Genomic DNA, 19,594 nt, shown 5'->3' with positions numbered 1-19,594 from the left:
TAAGACTAAATTGATTCTCTGCATACTTCTTATCTGTGAAGTCACTTCAGCAGAGAGTTACTCTTTGGAGTTAGGTCCTCATCTCTAATCTGTATCCCTCAGCTAGTGCACTCGGTCTGGTGCTGCCCCATCACCGCCCTAAGGCATGTAGAGAGAGGGCTCTCGCTTTGCCCAGTCTGTTCACTGAGCTCCCTTTGAAATTGGTGAGGAAGGAGGTCTGTGGAGGGGAGAGATAGATATACTGGGTGACTATTTGAAACCAGTGTAATTTGTAAATTTGCCGTAAACTTTTAGTGAGAATTGGGGCGGGGGTTTCCGAGTTAACATGCAGAAGTCAAAAGGAAAATGGAAGTTTCATTTCATTACCGAGGGTTCTGATATGAAAGGGATTTTTTCTAAAATTTTACCAAGATTTCGGCAGTTAATCTATACACTTAACGATATTAAAATATTCCTAACATTGCCATGTTATATGTATATTTATATGTATAAATAAACATCACAGTCATATACACACGCGCACACACACACACACACACACACACACACAATAGCACTTATCAAATAATACTGCTTTATACCACCTGGCTGTTAATTTAAATTTGGAGCAAGTGAAATATACACCACCTAGGAGAGTGTACCTTTGACCGTGAAGAGTACGGAAAATCACCGCTGTAATTGATACTTTTCATTCATCATGAAAAGTTTTTATACTGTCAGTGGAGAGAAAGCCACATTTCATTTTGTCAAGCCAAAAACATACTACCTAACCGCCTTTGTATAAAAGCTAACACAACATGTCAAAAATAATAGCATAGCCCTCAATATACATTGAACTGGTGAAAGCAGTTAGGAACGGTTTGGCAAAGATAAAACGTAAAGTTAAGTTTTACATTATTTTCTTTTCATTCACATTCACACCAGGTAGACTTTGTCAAATACCTATAGTAAAGAAGAACTTGTTCACGCATGCAGAACAAAATAAAATAAGATTAAAAGCTCCAGGAAATCTGCCTGCTTCAAAAAACCATTAAAGTGTGCCTATCCCTCAAGCCTTACAAATGTGTTAATTGTCGTGTTTCAGTCATGTAAATATGTTTCAGCATAAAGTAAGCAAGATTTCCTGTTATAGAAGCACTGCTCTCTGGGGGGGTGTGGGTAGGGAGGGACGAACCAGGACTAAATAACACACTGTAATGAAACCTGCCTTTGGGCAGCACATGCCTCAGTTCTGAATGCCCAGAAATACTTCGCAGACGCTCTGGGCTGCCTAGCAATGGGGATTTCTAATTCTGGCTAGCTTGACAAAGTAAATACAACTATTGAACATAAGGCAGCTCCTAATAAAAAACAACAATTCCCCCTTGTAAACACCTACAGTTGGCCCCATTAAAAATTCTTTCTTCATATCCAGGAACTAGCAAACCCTTAAACGTGGGGATCTCAAAGTAACTACAGAGCAGTTGGGAGATTTAATGCTGTCGACGTGTTGTACATTGCCATTTCCACCGAGCCCTTCATACCCCATCTTAGGGCTTTGTGGAGCAATGTTCTGCATACACTGTAGGGCATTATGCAAGCAAACACATTGGCCATTATGCTCCCAGGACTCATTCATGGACAGCCAAAAGGAAATCAATATATGTTCATACTGACATACGAAAATATATGGTTGAGGGCGTGTTCATCCAAAGCTGCCAATTTGGAGTTATTTAGTGGACTGAAATTAGTGTGATAACTTAAGCAATTATCTGATTTCAAAATTCTCTGATTCCTGCTTTTTCACATGTTAGCATTCATCTCTTCCATTAGCTATGTATCAGTCAGACCTCTGCCAGTCCCTAAGTTAAAGTGCATCTGCTATAGTTTCAAAAATCTCTGAGATTTAGGGATCAGCCTTGAGCTTACACACATATTTATCTGCTAACAGTTTACTGAGTAAGAGGCTTCAGATTATAGTAAAGAGCAAACATTAGTTTGAATTCTAGCAGACAAGAGCAGGTTGGACCTTTTGCCATCTCCAGAATAGTTTCCATATGCTTTAAGAGAAAAAAAGTTCTCATATAATTAGTAGTTTGAATTTATTTCTAAAAGAAGTGTTTTTTTCAAGCTCAACATTCAGATCCAAAAACGGTATATGTTCCTAAAATATCTTACTCTTCTTAAGCCATCGGAGGGGTAGTACCAAAATATTGCTCCTAAAATGTTTCCTCACTTGTCTCGGGTAGAAAAGGGGCCTTCTGGACAAAGCAGGCTTGAAGAGCCTATCAAAACGACGGTCTCTCCACAGAAAGATCTCAGTCTTCTTCCACTTACTGCCAGAGCAGCAGTAGGCCCTAGATTTCAAGAGTCTCTCAGCTTGGCCCTGCTCAAGCTTAATTCAGATTCTATACACTCTGGAGCTTATATGCTCCTGCCTGCATTGTGTGATCCAGAGCCCATACAAGCCTTGGGTTAAGCAGAGTTGGAGACCAGTCAAAAGGTTGCCAGAGTGAGAAGCCCTGCTACAATTCAGGAAGGGTGAATGAGAGGGAGTCCGTTCAGGAGATATGGGGAGTCTTATTCAGGCCATGATGCACAACCACAGGATCACAGTGACCATGTGGGACTTAGCCACCCCATTCCTTTAGCCTTTATCCATCCCAGAGAAGAGGCTAGTGGCAGGGGGGAGGCATCTTTCACAGTTTCTACTGTCCAAGTTTAGGTCACAATTCAAGTCACTTTATTCCAACTGTTACCTAAATGATATATTTTTTTCAGTCCTGCTCATGTTAGAACATGAATGAGAATAAAATGTGCAAAAGAAAAAGGAGAGACCCAAAGAAAAGAAAAAGATACTGCCTTTAGTTTGTGTAGAAAGTACAACTTTTTTTTTTTTTTTTTTTTGGTGGTACGCGGGCCTTTCACTGTTGTGGCCTCTCCCGTTGTGGAGCACAGGCTCTGGACGCGCAGGCTCAGCGGCCATGGCTCACGGGCCCAGCCGCTCTGCGGCATGTGGGATCTTCCCGGACTGGGGCACGAACCCGTGTCCCCTGCATCGGCAGGTGGACGCTCAACCACTGCGCCACCAGGGAAACCCGAAAGTACAACTATTTTAAGGAAAGTTCTCCAGGAATAATCTAGTTTGTTCTCCATCAGTGTATGAAATAAAGGAGGAGAATAACATGACTCCCCATATCTCCAATGTCTGAAAGTTCAGGAACATTGGAACTGAAACATGGTGGTATTCTTATTATGATGTAGTCCAAAAGATGCTGACTCACATTTTAAGAGGATTAAACGCAACAAGCCATCCCACAAACAGCACTCAGAGGCTTTCCTCCATGCACACTTCACACAGGGCCCAACCCCTCCACCTGGAATCTTCCTGTTGGGCAGGCGTGAGGCTGAGAACCACCGCTCCCCACAGGAGCACGGTGACAGTGGGAGGACCCTGTGGGTCACTTAGTGACTAGAATGTCTTTTCTGAATCAAAAGAAAGCAGGATCTAGAACAGCCTGTGTACACCACGTTTTGGAAAATTCTGTCTTTAATAGAATACACGTTTGCAACAACTGTTGTTTTCTGTTACTGACCCACAGCATCCTCCCATTCCCACTGTGCTCCTACCAAGCCAAACTTCTCCTAGCCGTGGGCACTCCCCCCTGTTTGGTGACTGCTCCAGAAAAGGTGCCCTTTTTTTCTGTCCTTCAAAAATGCCAAGCTTTTTCCTACCTTAAGACTTTTGTATTTCATTCCCTTTGCCTGGAAACTTCTTTTTCAGGTCCTCATTGGTCTTTTCTGAAAATTTAGATCTTAGCTCAAATGTACTCTGCAGAAAGGCTTTCACCAATTAGAGTAGTACCCCCAGACAGTATCATATCACCATGTTTCATTTCCTTAAAAGACTTCTCACTGTCTGAATTATCTTCTCCATTTGTTGGCTTTCCTGTATGTTAGCTGTCTCTCCTTGTGTTAATAAGTGTCTATGTATTGTCCCTTTCTGAAGTTGCAAGTTTTTTGAAAGCAAGGATTTTGCCTGTCTTGTTCACTATTTTACCTCCAGTGCTTAGAAAAGTTCTGGCACATAGAGCAGTGAGTAAGAATGTGGACTTTGAAGGCAGAATGCCTGAGTTCAAATCCCATTTGAATACCCTGAAGTTGCAACATCACTTCGGTATTTTTCAGACTTGGTTACGTATTCTACAACCAGTTGAAAGGGAAGCTTGGAGGTAAAGTCTTTATTCAGGATGGCCATATATTCCCAGGTTCTTCTACTAAAGGAGGAAGGGAGAGTGGACACTGGAGGTTAATGACAGCCTCTATCAGAGTCCACAGCCCTTCGGAATCCAAATATCCGTGCACAGCCTCTTCCCACACACTTACCTCTTCTTCAGGGGTGAGTGGAGAATCCTACAGGAGAGAAACTGCAAAAATTCTCTGCCCTGGCAGTAGAGGAGTGTAGCCCAGTTTGTAACCCTCAGTTCTGCCCTCTGGAAGGAACTCCTTTGTCCACTCTCCTTTGTATCCCTTTAGAAAGTTATTCCTTGTCCGCTATCATTGATGGCTACGTGAAGTCGCCATTAGAGTCTGTGCCCTTTGGGGGCTGCACAGTTTTTACAGCGCACTTATTGATAGATCAGATTTGGGGACTTAAGATTTCTTTAGGGGTTGAATACTCATAGACTCTTGACCAGGCTTGTAGTTACTTTGGCAAAACAACCCCCTCAAAATTTTATGAGATTCCGGGTTGATTTGCTTCCCTTTGCTTCCACATGCAAGTAATCACAGCCAAGGAGTTGTCCAGACATAGTTCTAGGATTCAGCTGCAGGAAACAGATCCCATCTAATTATTTGATGCAGTCAGAAAGGTTATACCAGAAAACTGGGAGCTAGTGCAATAATTGGAAGGGCTGAAGGATAGTGTCACCAAACTGGCCTCCAGGGAGGCTACTGCCTCTACCAAAGTCAGGAAGGTGAGGAACTGGGAGACCGCAACTGGAGCTATTCACTGAAAGCGCACAGCTCCGTGGCTGCAATCTTGGGGCAAGTAACTTCCTGCTGCCACTGCTGCCAGTGCTTCTTGGCCCCCATCAAGCAAGTCACTGGACACTGAAACACTGGACTGGCCTCCATTTCTACAGCTGCCTCTCTGCTCCCATGAAGCCTATGAAGCTGTTGCTAGTCACTAGAATGCAGAAAAACACAACAACAACAAAAACTGTCCCTGCAACAGTGCTTGCCAATTGCAGCAGTAAAAGTAGCAAGAGGAGAGCACCTGCTTCTCTTCCACCTTCTAAATAGTACAGCTGCGTCTAACTGGATGAGCCTAATCCACACTTTTCCAGCCTCTTACCTGCAGGCAGACACAGCACAAGGCAGTTGAAATGGGCGCATGTCCACCACAACTCTTACCTTGTAAGACCTGAGTCTTATTTTCTGGCCTCTCTGTTCTACCTATACCCATCTCTTTCATCTTACTTGTAACTAGCTTGAAGCCATCTGAAATAATTGACTTGAGAGGGAAGGCAACACCCTTAATCTGACTTTTGTCTCTGAGCCGGCCCCCATTTTCTGGCCAGCCTCTTAATGAGGTATTTCACCAAGGCTTAGGGGCAAAGGCATCTGTGAAGGTTGCCTGCTCTGGTGTGCAATTGCAGAAATAGCTGGGTTTTTTCAACTTTCTGACATCCCGAATTACCAAGCTTTTACTCACTTTAAGTTGTGAGCTGCAGGCAGGGCATTTCCTTTAATAGAGTTGGAGTCCCTCTATCTCTTCTTGCATATTCTATAGCTCTAGCCTACGTTCATTTCTCTTTCGTAAATAACTTTGCCAAAAATGGCAAGAAGCCACTAACACAACAATATCCGGAATTTCTCCAATGTTTCAACCAGAGCCACAGGCCTAACAAGGGTAGTCAGCTTTCCAACCTGTGATACTGACCTCACTGCCCACCTTCCAACCACTAAGCCAACGTAGACTTTTCTTTTTTTAAAACATCTTTACTGGAGTATAATTGCTTCTCAGTGGTGTGTTAGTTTCTGCTCTATAACAAAGTGAATCAGCTAACACATATATGGAATCTTAAAAAAAAAATGGTTATGAAGAATCTAGGGGCAGGACAGGAATAAAGATGCAGATATAGAGAATGGACTTGAGGACACGGGGTGGGGAAAGAGTGAGCTGGGACGAGGTGAGAGAGTGGCATGGACTGATATATACTGCCAACTTAGATTTTGATGGTAGAACTCGATCCATTTTTCAGGTACCAAATTCTCCATAAGGAGGATATAGGTTAGGCTGCTATTAAAGAAATTCAAAAATGCAGTGGCTTAAATAATATGGAACACGTACCCCATAAAAGTTCAATTCGGTGACCCAGGGCTCTTTTGGTGTCAGGAGACCCTAAACTAATTCTGTGGTTTTGCTATGCCCTCCTCAGCCCATAGCTTCCGTTTGATGGCCCAGGACAGCTGCTTCAGCACCTACCCTCAAGTCCACATTTCAGCGAGTGGGAAGAGGGAAGTTTGGCTTGTCCCTAACGTTGTGGAGCCTAGAGCAGGAATGCAAATAAAGGGCCACATTATTATATGCCTCAATATTTAAACGTTATCAAGCCAAAAAATCATTAAATAGGCTTTCCCTTCCTTCCTTCACAAATATACCTACCTGGAGAGCCAAGTTTAAATTTAGGATCAGGGTTCTGCTCCAGAACATGGAGACATAGGAAGAACGGGCCTACAGCCCATTCCCTTTCTCTCCCCCCCACCCCCCGTGTCTCCTTCCCACACACAGCGGGCAATGTGATTGTGCTTGGGGACACCCAGCCTTCACATCCAAACTCTGTCCACAGTCCCCACAGACAGCCACCCCTTGGCTCCTGCTGGGGCCCCAGGGTGTGCCCATAGACAACACAGTTCGCCCACCGTGGACAAACCTGGGGAAGAGACCTGTGCAGGCTTTGTGGCCATTTGCACAGGGAGTTCCGAGGTTCTGAGTACCCAGAGTGTGTCCTATAATGAAGGGTACAGGCTCTAGATGGGCACATCCCCTTCGCCCTGTTAATTCCTCACCCCAGGAGGAGGCGTGGGTCAGGGCCCAGGGTGGGGGCCCTCTTGCTGGGGTCGAATAACAATGCCAAGGGAAAAGGGAAGTAATTGGCACCTCCCCCTCTCTAAGGATCTAACCTTGAACTTAATCATAGCACTTCTGCTCAAGATGAAGCAACCAGAGCTTAATCACTCAGCCTCAGCTATTGGCAAAGGCAGCTGGGGAGTGTGGCCTTTATTCTGGGAGGCCATGTGTCCCACTAATACTCAGAGATTCTTTTACTCGCTGCAAAGGAAGAGAATAGATATTGGAAGTAAGCTAGCAATCTCTGCCACAGACACATGCCTTTTCACAAATCACACTTTTGTTTAGACAAGTGAGTTCTTCACAATCTGCTTTCAGAGAGGTGAGTTTGGAGGCAAGACAATACTGTCAGTTATAATTGACGGTCAGAATAATTGCATACCTGAGCATTTTTCAATGGGCAGCCAATGTGCAATGTTCCAGCTCTGAAATTTTGTCTAATTTTCAGATCAATCAGGAAGATCCAAATGAATTTTTTTCAATTCAAAAGATATAGTATGATTATGACATTCAGTAAAATAATTTTAATCCAAAACCCTGGGGATGAATTGGATCTTAAACAAACAAACAAAACTGAAACCTAAAACCTGACCATGTTTTGGCAGCATTTCTTCCAGAAATATTCGGCTGCTATCAAACATACATTTATCAATCCAAAAGGAGCAAAAATATGGTTCTGGCATGATTTCCACTGCCCTACTCATATATAAGAGTAATACAAAATTCACCAAAATTAGGCAAATGCACCTTCCACATTGCAAAATTTTAGCCAGATGTAGAATAACTACAATGTAACATTGCATTGTAATAATGTAATGATTATGGAATAATATAAATGCAATAATATAAAAATATAATAATTATATAACGGCATATAACACTGTGCGGGCTTTTTGCAAGTTGAAATAACACTCTGAAATCTTGTGAAGAAATAATAGTGATGATGAATAACATATCAAAGTCTGCTTCATCTGGATCCTTCCCTCTACCCTCCTTCTAGCGCCCCCTGGAAGGAAATCAGTCTCTCCACAAAGGAAATATATCTCTTTTTATGATATAAGAGAGACTCTGAGCACTACTTTAACCCCTGCCCTCTGGGCCGGTGGGGGCATCAGGTGTGCATTTCCTTGGTCAGAAACTAAGTAGGGAGCCTTCCGCCATTAGCAGAAGCTCACACACAGAGTGAATGCTTCGGGAGGATGATCGTTTTGCTATGGCCCTTCTCAAAACTGTAGCTGAGGGCCTCCCTGGTGGCGCAGTGGTTGAGAGTCCGCCTGCCGATGCAGGGGATACGGGTTCGTGCCCCGGTCTGGGAGGATCCCATATGCCGCGGAGCGGCTGGGCCCGTGAGCCATGGCTGCTGAGCCTGCGCGTCCGGAGCCTGTGCTCCGCAACGGGAGAGGCCACAACAGTGAGAGGCCCGCATACCACAAAAAAAAAAAAAAAAAAAAAAAAAAAAAAAAAAACTGTAGCTGACTACTGGTTGTCTCCCAGTATCCATTTGCTCCTTCTTCCATAGTAATGCATCTGCTGAACATCTTAACATATTTTAAAACATTTCCCAGGGCTTCCCTGGTGGCGCAGTGGTTGAGAGTCCGCCTGCCGGTGCGGGGGACATGGGTTCGTGCCCTGGTCCGGGAGGATCCCACGTGCCGCGGAGCGGCTGGGCCCGTGAGCCATGGCCGCTGGGCCTGCGCATCCGGAGCCTGTGCTCCGCAACGGAAGAGGCCACCACGGTGAGAGGCCCGCGTACTGCAAAAAACAAAAACAAAAACAAACAAAAAAAAAAAAACAAAAAAAACATTTCCCAGCCTCCCCACGGGTTCAAGCCCTGGTCTGGGAAGATCCCACATGCCGCGGAGCAACTAAGCCCGTGCGCCACAACTACTGAGCTTGCACTCTAGAGCCTGCGAGCCACAACTACTGAGCCCACGTGCCACAAATACTGAACCCCACGCGCCTAGAGCCCATGCTCCGCAACAAGAGAAGCCACCGCAATGAGAAGCCTGCGCACTGCAACAAAGAGTAGCCTCCGCAACTAGAGAAAGGTTGCATGCAGCAACGAAGACCCAATGCAGCCAAAAATAAATAAATAAATTTTAAAAATAGATAAATAAAAATAGATAAATGGACCTCAAATTGCCTCCTTAATACAGCCATGCATATTTTCACTGACCCAGAAGCCAGGCACCTGACATGCCCCATTTTCACTATTGTCTTACTAAGTATGAGGGAAATTATTTAGCCTTTTTAAATCTTCCCAGGGCTTCCCTGGTGGAGCAGTGGTTGAGAGTCCGCCTGCCGATGCAGGGGACACGGGGTCGTGTCCCGGTCCAGGAAGATCCCACATGCCGCGTTGCGGCTGGGCCCGTGAGCCATGGCCACTGAGCCTGCGCGTGCGGAGCCTGTGCTCCGCAACGGGAGAGGCCACAATGGTGAGAGGCCTGCGTACCACAAAAAAAAAAAAAAAAAATCTTCCCAGAAGCAGAGACAATGACTGCAGTTTCTTTTTATATTTATATTTCTTTACAGCACTGCAGTAGAGGGCAATGTGTAGTAAATGCTCAGACTTAGTGATGAGACCTGCTGGCCAAGTCCAATATTCTGTTGCTGTTGCTTACAAATATGTTTTTCATTAAATCTGTAGATTCATTTCCTTGCCCTAATAAGCTCACTTATTTTTATCTTTCCCAAAGGTATTTTTAACCACCTCAAATGCCTTCTTGAAGCAAAAAGAGGTAGAAATAAATTTGTGTAGTACTCAATAATTCACAAAACACTTCATATCTCATATGATCCCCATAACGGTCTTATGAGGGGAAAATTATTCACTTGTGATAGATGAGGATACTGAAGGTAGACAGGTGAAGTGACTTATCTGAAGTCACACTGAGAGCGAGTGACAGAGGGAGGTATTAAACTGTCACTGGCTGCCTCTGTGAAGGGACCAATGTGGAACCTATGTGTTCTAAGGTGTTTACAAGTTCTAATTTAAATTGATTGTGTTTTAAAGAAAAAAGAAAAAGACTATTAGGAAGTATTTTGAAATACTAACTCCTATTTCTGTGATTATGAGTAATGGAAAGTTTGACTTTTCAGGAAATGTCATAAATTTTAAAGAATTAAAACAAAGATTCATTTGCTAAGGGTTAAAATGTACTACATCAATTGTTTTCAGAAAACAAACAGTGCCTGGTGGTTTGGTCTTGGCAAAATATGAAAAATATAAATTGATTTAACTTATTTTAATGGTATTTACCCGCAATTTGTCTCAAATCCAGGTGTAACCTAGATTCATTATCTTGCCCCTTCTGTCTGGGAACTGTGAGTGCTGAGCACAGGTCTAGCAGGCTGGGAGAAAGGGAATTAGGAAGAGAACTGTGGAGCCAGGAAACCCAATCCTATGTACAATCAGTAGAGTTGCTGACTCAAGAAGGAACAAAATACAGTCAGTGGCTCAACCCAACAAAGGGACAGAGAGGTAGGCCGAGGGGGAAGAATCTCGGTCCAGCTCAGCTTGGTACTCCCTGGGGCCACAGAGCAAAGCACTTCCGCTGCTACTTCTTTATTACGACCCAGGCCTTCCTATGAGGCTAAGGGTGCCTTTTGGCAGGAACTCCCCTAATCTGCCAGGGCATTTTGTCAGCCTCGCTGTTTCCCACCTTGTAGCACTGAAGAAAAGGGACCCATTAACGCAGTGGGATGAATCGCTGTAAAGTACATAGGCCTCTGCGGAACCTTGGGAGTTGTCGCACCTTTCCCAGATCCCTTTGCCTACATAGAAATCATCATTCTAGACAAGGCATTCATGGAAAAAAGAGGCAGGCAGTCAGCCTGACAAGCATCTCCTTCCTCAGCAGCACAATCCCTTCCTCCCAGAATTTGGGAAAAGAAAATCAGGTGGAAAATTTTTAGCTCAAGATGTAAGGTAGGGCTTCCCTGGTGGCACAGTGGTTAAGAATCCGCCTGCCAACGCAGGGGACATGGGTTCAAGCCCTGGTCTGGGAAGATCCCACATGCCGTGGAGCAACTAAGCCCATGCGCCACAACTACTGAGCCTGCACTCTAGAGCCTGCGAGCCACAGCTACTGAGCCTGCGCTCTAGAGCCCGCGAGCCACAACTACTGAGCCTGCGCTCTAGAGCCCATGAGCCACAACTACTGAGCCTGCGCTCTAGATCCCGCGAGCCACAACTACTGAGCCTGCCCTCTAGAGTCGGCGGGCCACAACTACTGAAACCCGCACACCTAGAGCCCATGCTCCACAACAGGATAAGCCACTGCAATGAGCAGCCAGCGCACCACAATGAAGAGTAGCCCCCGGCCCCGCCCCCGCCCCCCACTCTCAGCAACTAGAGGAAAAACCCGCGTGCAGCAGCAAAGACCCAATGCAGCCAAAAATTAAATAAATGGATAAAATAAAATAAATTTTTAAAAAGATGTAAGGTATGTTTTTGGCGCTGGCCTCAGAACCCCAGGTATAAAATGAGAAAGATGAGTACCTTGATCTGGTTTACAAGATTGAATCTCTACAACATTTTTTGATAGTCTTGATTTTTACTGAAACCATTACCCAGTGCAACCTCAAGGTCCAAACGTTTATACCCCCACAGCCTTGCAGTTTTGGTCTAAAGAGGTCACCATACTGTGTAGAGTATCTTACAGCACATTTTCTCAGAAGACAGATCTAGGGTACAGCAGCATCTGAACGTTTACGTGTCAAGTGTGTAAATGCTTTAGAAGCCTCAAAGGGAAAATGCCTGACACACCTGGCAAGCCTGGAACCTGATCTCTCCTTCTTCCTCGCTGCTTCACATCGCACTGACATGGTGCACGGGGGAGGCTTAGAAAGGGAGAAAACAAAACCCACTGCTTGAGAATTTAGGCTGCAGAGTAAGCTCGTTCGAGTAATAATCAACAAAAGCTGGCAGAATCACACGTAGATTCACATGTTTCCAAGAGCCATCCTTTGGCTTTTTTCAAAGGACACGGGTGTGCAACTAGCTTTTACGGTGTGACATTTGGTTAGAAGCATTTAACCACATCACCCCAAATTTTTGTGCTCAGAAGTTACACACGAATGGTATTTGACTCTTCTTCAAAGCCATTCAACCTGAAAGATTTCCAAGCATGTCACACGTCACATTTAGCTACTTTTGCTATGAAGGGCTTTCCGCCAACTGGCTCACACTCATTGCCTAGAGAAGCAAAGGAAGAGAAATTTTTAGCAAATAGGTAAGCTCCTGAAATAAATGGTATTATGCTGGTTCTGAATAAACTACACTAGTTTCCTCATTTGGATTGTCAGAGCAGTAGAAGCCTTCCACCAAATGCATCTTAGAGATATATCCATTCCACCGTTAAGCAAATCACCATTTCTGTATGTCAGAATCCAGTTCAGTATTTAACACCTAGCCCATCTCGTTGACGCTTTTTCTGGCCCCCTTCCCCGCAGCACGATTTCTGCTTTGTCTCTGCCGTTCTTGTAGACAGAACTTGGACTTCTCACTATGAGGGTTACCTGTGTGCTTGCCTCATGCCTGTTACCGGATTGTAAGGCAGCACGGAGTGTGGACGGTGCTCTGTTCACATATCTTTTCAGAATGCTTTGCTTCGAGTAGATTCTAAATATTTGTTGACTCTAGTTGATTTCCTAAACGGCCTAATCACCATCTGACCTCATCTTTGTGAGGTCCCAAACAAAAGTACACACACACACACACACACACAAGGGTTTTTGTTTGTTTGTTTTGTTTTGTTTTTGCGGTACGCGGGCCTCTCACTGTTGTGGCCTCTCCCGTTGCGGAGCACAGGCTCCGGACGCGCAGGCTCAGCGGCCATGGCTCACGGGCCCAGCCGCTCTGTGGCATTTGGGATCTTCCCGGACCAGGGCACGAACCCGTGTCCCCTGCATCGGCAGGCGGACTCTCAACCACTGCGCCGCCAGGGAAGCCCCCACACATATGTTTTTTAATGGTGACTTTTCTTTAAGTTTCAGAGAGCCTTCAGGTCATGCATATACCCTAGTCATTTTTCCTTTGCTTATTAGCAATTACTACAAGATCTTAAAGAAACATTTAAACTCAGCCATATAATTAAATATCTCTTCCCCTCCTGCTTCCTCACATGAACATTGATAGAGTTAAAACTACTGCAAAGACATTCGTGACCTCAGACTTTAGAGTCATGCATGTCTTTTAGATTCCTTCCTGAGCCTTTCACACTTTCATTTCTACCTGAAATCCTTTCTGAAACTAGGGTATGAAGAAATGAAAGAATTGTTTAAAGCAAAGGCAAAATATGTCTTATTTGAGTTCTTTTTTATTATTCAAGAAATAGACATTTAATGACTTCAGTGACAGGCTGGGTGCTAAGCATACAAATGAATAATACTATATTTATATTACTGTATCGATATTATAGCTTTTCTGGACCTTTCTGACATCTTTGTTGATCACATATCTATATAATAGTGTCTTTCATCCTAGATATATTTGTACCAGCAAACTGAAATCAAGGAAGAATATTTTCATAAATTATTTTTAATGTTTTAAAATGTTTCGACCCTTGCACACAGCTTGTGTTTACATGACAATAAACAAGCCTTTTATCAGGAAAGAAACTAGCCAGAACATATGCTGGTGGATCACAATATTTTGACCCAAAAAAAATGGTTTTTCCCTTTTTCATCTTGAATTTTTTTTTTTCATATTGAAGGGAGTTTTCAAATGAAGGGTTTTAGGTAGGTTGTCTCCAGGTCAGTTCACCTCATCAAGGCTTTCTTAGTCATCAGGGGATGACCCCATCCTGCCCTACTTACCTTTAGCCTCGCACACCCACTCTGCCTCATGCAAGAAACATGTTCCTTTGAGTTTGGATTTTTATGAAACCAAATCATGTGGTCTGGGAGCACTGATAGTTGAAGGAATTTGATAGAGATCCTTTTGAAAACCAAAAAAGGTTTTTTGAAATATGAATATTTCTCCCTAATTACAGTAACTGTTTTGTAATGATGGTTGGTTACTGGGTCTCCTTAAATCAACCTGTATCTGCAGAAAAACAGTTAGGATGGAGAGGTGTTCAAAGCTACACTGTATGTTTGAAAACATGACCCAACATGATGCATAGAAACTACCAAGACCTATAGCAGATGTTATGGCTGACTTACCTGGGCATATGAAAAATATTGACCCTTTGATTGGTATCATTTTTTTCATTATGTCAATATGACATTTGTCTATGAAAATTGTAAGTTCCTTAAAGAAAGTATAGCCTTAAAATAAAAATCATCAGGTCAACTTAACAGACAAAGGGAAACAAGCATTTGTGGGAATCCATAATTGCTGAAAAGCTACATTCAGTTGAAAAATAATACCATCTTGGAGCTCTAGCCAAAAAAAAAAAGCCAAAACACAACCCTGCCATTATTATGTGATATTTTTAAATTATGCTTTTATTTATGCACTTACATGTTTTCATTTCTACCTAAGGAAGAAAAATCTTAATACATTTAGGTTTGGACTCTGGAAGTGTGCCACTCAGATTCCTGGTCCAGTTTCTGTAATGGCTACAATTTGTAAAATCTAGTAGGAATAAGATGTGATTATATTGGGCTTCAGTCTGAAGAATTGTTTTAGCAGGAATTTTATATGCAAGACTAAATGCTGATCAACAGAGCATAATATTGTATTCTGAAGTGTGCTGGCAAAAGCAAAATTAATTATTTCTTTTCTTCTTTCTTTCCTTCCCCTGAAATCTTCTGCCATAGCGACTGCATTTGCCTCCAGACTTGTCAGACACAGTGAGCCGCTCGAGCAAACAGGATCTGGCAGAATCCGCCAAGCTGCTGGGCCCAGGCTGTGGCATGACGGCCCGAGGCAAGAAGCACCTGGACTTCTAGTGATTCCTCCTTAGTGGTTGATGCAGAATTATATGACACTCTAATTATGATTGCTAATAGCTTATGTAAATATTTTTCTTAACGATTTGACCTCCAATCCTTGAAAAACAGTTAGGATTGCAAAATGAGGCCACCATTCTTCGTTATTTTAACCAACTTTCTATACAGAAATAGTACAGCAGAAATACTTTCACTTTAAATTTTGTTTTATGCTATATCTAGAGAAAATAGATAATTTTTTTTTTTTTTTTTTTTTTGCGGTACGCGGGCCTCTCACTGTTGTGGCCTCTCCCGTTGCGGAGCACAGGCTCCGGACGCGCAGGCTCAGCGGCCGTGGCTCACGGGCCGAGCCGCTCCGCGGCATGTGGGATCTTCCTGGACCGGGGCATGAACCTGTGTCCCCTGCATTGGCAGGCGGACTCTCAACCACTGCACCACCAGGGAAGCCCCAATAATTTTATTTTTAAATAAAAGCAAATCAAGATGCCTTACAGTGGTCATTAGTGTATGTGTGTTTAAGGCACTCAGGTCATGGTAAAGTGCATGTTACAGCAGGTAGCATATAAAACATTATGAAATTCAAAATTATATATGAAAAATGTATTTTCTCTTCATTTCTGAAAAAGCTCCCACCAAAAATGCTAAGGTTTTTTTAAGAAATGAAAAAATTTGTTTGCTAATATATGAAGACTAAAATAAAATGAATTTGCATTTATGCATCCTGTTATGAAATTGATGAAGACAAGATAGTATTTTGGGATTAAGACTCCATTAAAAATAATTAGTCTGCCATAGTAGTTAATAAAGAACTTGAGTGATAGAAAACTTAGACAAAGAAGTAGATGGTCTCTGTTTAAACAATGGAAGTCCACACTGTGAAATTATGTCAATAGACATAATTCAGGATTGAAATTCAAACCAACAGCTACATTCATGCTAGGATACTGGGGAAAAACATGTATTGAAGCTTGGTGAGAGATTTTTACAAAACATCGGTCTGAGACAAAGTATAAAAAAGCTAACTCAGATTTCCATTGCATCAGGTAAAACCCTTTGTTAATTATGAACATTGGTAGGTGTGTACATTTATAACGATATAAACATGTCTTTGTGGATATATTGAACTCATTTTCATATGAAATACTAGTTTTTTGAATCATAGTTCCATATTCTCAAAGCTTTTGACAAATAGTAGACAAAAAGTAAAAGTTAGAAAAGTAACTTGCATATTTAAGTAAAGGGTCTCAGTTTTTAAAAAAGCTGTTTAACATCTGTTAGGAGAAACTGAATTTTCAAGATAACATTTCCAAATATATTAGCCTATCTTGAAGCAGTTATATCTAGCATTTTTGAGCAGTTTGCTTTTAATATACCACAAATTATACTTTATTTGTTCTTGACAACATTGCGGAAAACAAAGCCTAGGTTTTTAAAACTGTCTAACCGATATGATGAATGTCAGTCACTTAAAAAAAACCCACTGTAGCATAAACACATACTGTATACAGCTTTTATTCAGAATTAGAATAATTGAATCAATGACAGGATGTCAAATCTCTCCATCATATCCTGTCACTACCAGTTTATTTTTTGTGATCAAAATCAAAAAGACAACTATTTTGTCACCTGCTATTTCATTAGTACTAAAAATCAGGTTTCTTCTTCTATTTTTTTAGAATGTCTGGTTTATTTTTTTCACTTCTTTTAATTCAAAAGACACAAATTCTTCCCCATTTTCTTTTCAAAATAAAGTTTAAGAATTGATCTGTCAGTTAAAATTAAAGGGCTTTCATATTAAGCAAAGGTGCTTTTAAAATGTAAAGCAACTTCAAAAAATCAATTTAGTCCATAGATAATAAATAATATGCAAATACTCCACAAAAGCTTTGCTATGTCCTTTGAAAGCATTATGAACAATCTGAATAAGCTCAAGTGAATATTTTAGTCGGGTTATTATTTTAATAAGGCTAACCTTTTTCTTACCGTGTTGTGATTCGTTTTATACAAACACACAACAGAACAATTACATAGCATTTGACTCTGAAAAGGAAATGTGAGGTCATCGGATATGAAAATTGCTTGTCAAAAATACTTAGTAGGTCATTGATTTACTACCCTAGCTACCATGTCTATAAAATTAACAGCCAATTACTATTTAGTATATGCTTTGCAAATAAATACTATAAAAATTGAATGTGCATATTTGAACCCTGATTTTAAATATAAAAGAAACTTAAAACTCAGTGAAAGTGCATTTTGAACAATAATAGTACCTGGGCTTTCCAAAAATCAGATTCAAGTACTTTGCTGGTCTGATTCACTAGGCAAGCTTTGTAAAAAATAAGCTACTGTTGAGGGATGTATATTTTTGTTTTGCACTGATAAAAACCCACTCTAAAAATGTGTTTTCTTCCCTTCTGGAAACATCAATTGTCCATATGCTAATAACTTACTACATAAAAATACTGGTCCTCAATAATGCTACTGTAGGTATACAAACCATTTTGGTATATTATGAAATATGCACTCTCTATTGACAGATTTATTTTTCAATTATCAGCTTGTCTCAAAGATTTTAAGTAACAGTGCCAAACAGTGTTTGAAACGTCCTCATATCTTTTAAATGTTTCTAAAACTTCTAAACCCTCTATGGTATTCGTTTCTTACGCTAGATTTGCCTTTCTTTAACATGAGGTAAATATTTTGACTGCTAGAGTCTGCTCAGGTGCTGGGGTTCTAAGACCTTCCGAATTTCTTTATAGTAGCCACCAATTCCCACTTCTCTCTTCCATTTATTCTTTATCTCCACCTCCAGGACCTGCAAATACTAATGCTAGACAAAATAAAACTACTTCAAGAGGAAGCAGCACTGCAATCAATTCCCTATCTTTTAAAGAATCAACACACGAATGCGCATACAAAGCAAAAGTAGGGGGAGAGCCCTATTCATTTGTTTAAGCCCATTATGAATGTCATTTCTAAAGCATCATGTTAATGCTTTCCAAAGATAGTCACCATCAACACCACCAAATTTAAGCAATTCTAACCCTAAGTATTTACACTTTGAACTTCAAAACTGAGCAGTGAAGTCATTGAGAACTGAGGCAAAAAAAAAAAAAATTGTTTTTTTTATCAATAGTAAAAAACAGATGAGGTTTATTCTTGAGGAACAGAAAAGGGAAGAATTTGTGTTTGGCCTTGGTGAGCCAAGCGTTAAACAAAGAAGAAAACCCTTAAAAAAAAAAAAAAAAATCTCGTTAACATTAAGGCCCAGAGCAAAAAGAAATAAACAGAAGAATATGGACACCATTCTAAGATGACAAAAATTCACCAAACGAAGCTGAATCTTAGAATAATACTGTATGAATGACTCCTAGGAAGCCTAGTTATGATTTTTTTTTTAAAGGAGGAAGAAATGATTATATGAGCCATGTCAAGAAGCAGCTGCTTCCCATTTAAGAGGAGGCACAGCTTTGGGGTGAGGAGGAGGGATATTCTGGGAATTCATTATAGTAAAACGCATTTGTTTACTTGGAGTAATTTGAATGTTTCTTACTCAACTGTTCAGCTAGAATTTTGTTCACCTGGTCTCCCTAAGTCAGTCAAGTTTGTAGAAAAATCATAGGCTGTAAGTCTCACGATTCTACCAAGGACATCACAAATAGATGGCCACCATCCTGGAAGATGGCATCAAAGCATCCCTGAAGAGTTCCCATTCATAAATATATAAATATACCTATCAATAAATAAACAAGAATTAGTTCAAGAATGAGTAAAAGGCCACCTCGGGGCAGTGCTTCCACACAGTATCTGCCGTGCTGTCCCCAAGGGCAGGCCTGGAGCTCCATTCAAAAGGACAGTTCGTCTCCCTAGGGTGAGGGCACAAGGCAGAAGGCAAGGCAGCTGACCCATCCTGCTGGATCAGAGGGCATCTGCAGCTGAGTGGCCACTTCAGACTAAACCAGGGTGCTGAGCCACCGCGCCCTGGCAAGCCTGACCCTCAGAGGACACGTGTACGTGCCTAAGTGCACACAGGCAGCTCTCCTCTGCGGCCACAGCACTCCCCTCCTCCCGGCCTCAGCTCCTGCACCCAAATGCCACACCCGGTGCTCCAAAGTCTCTGCTCTCTGCACAACAGAGCCGTGGGCCAGGACTGGCTGCCTGACCCTGGCCCAAATCAGAGTCACTTGGAAACCATCCCTTCTTGCAGGGAAGAAGTGAGCCAGCCAGCAGCTGTCACACACACTCACACATAGCCTTCCTCTGACAGTTCCCTGGGCACATGTCCCTCAAGGAATGTAGGCTGCAAAATGTTAGGAGGTAGAAATATCTGCACGGGCGACTGTACCAATAGTGCGTACGTGCGCACACTGCCGAAGTGTGCACACGTGCAGCGCAGGCTCAGAATCAAACTACATGCACACGTATAAAAACTGCAGTCAGCATGTCTCAGTGTGCAGGCAACTCTGGTGGAATATTAATATACAGCATGCCAGACAATTATCTGTTCACAAGTAATTCTTTTACTAGAAAATAGTAGATGTTAAACTAGAAGGTTATTTTTTAAAGCCTCCAATTAAT

At 42.1% G+C, this 19,594-nt stretch overlaps 1 protein-coding gene across 1 annotated transcript in view; it reads left to right on the top strand.

Moving 5' to 3' along the window:
* Positions 1 to 15,013, top strand: part of ELP4 (elongator acetyltransferase complex subunit 4) — a gene marked incomplete at both ends in the record, with an annotated part of 235,941 nt that extends 220,928 nt beyond the window's left edge. The window contains one exon of the mRNA XM_079707500.1: positions 14,882 to 15,013. Coding sequence (XP_079563626.1) covers positions 14,882 to 15,013 — 132 coding nt within the window. The remainder of the gene's footprint in view (positions 1 to 14,881) is intronic.
* Positions 15,014 to 19,594: the final 4,581 nt, after the last annotated feature.

Source organism: Hyperoodon ampullatus (assembly GCF_949752795.1).
Source record: "Hyperoodon ampullatus genome assembly, chromosome: 7".
Classification (NCBI taxonomy): Eukaryota; Metazoa; Chordata; class Mammalia; order Artiodactyla; family Ziphiidae; genus Hyperoodon; species Hyperoodon ampullatus.
Note: the sequence above shows the minus strand (reverse complement) of the source record. Positions and strands in the feature narration are given on the sequence as shown.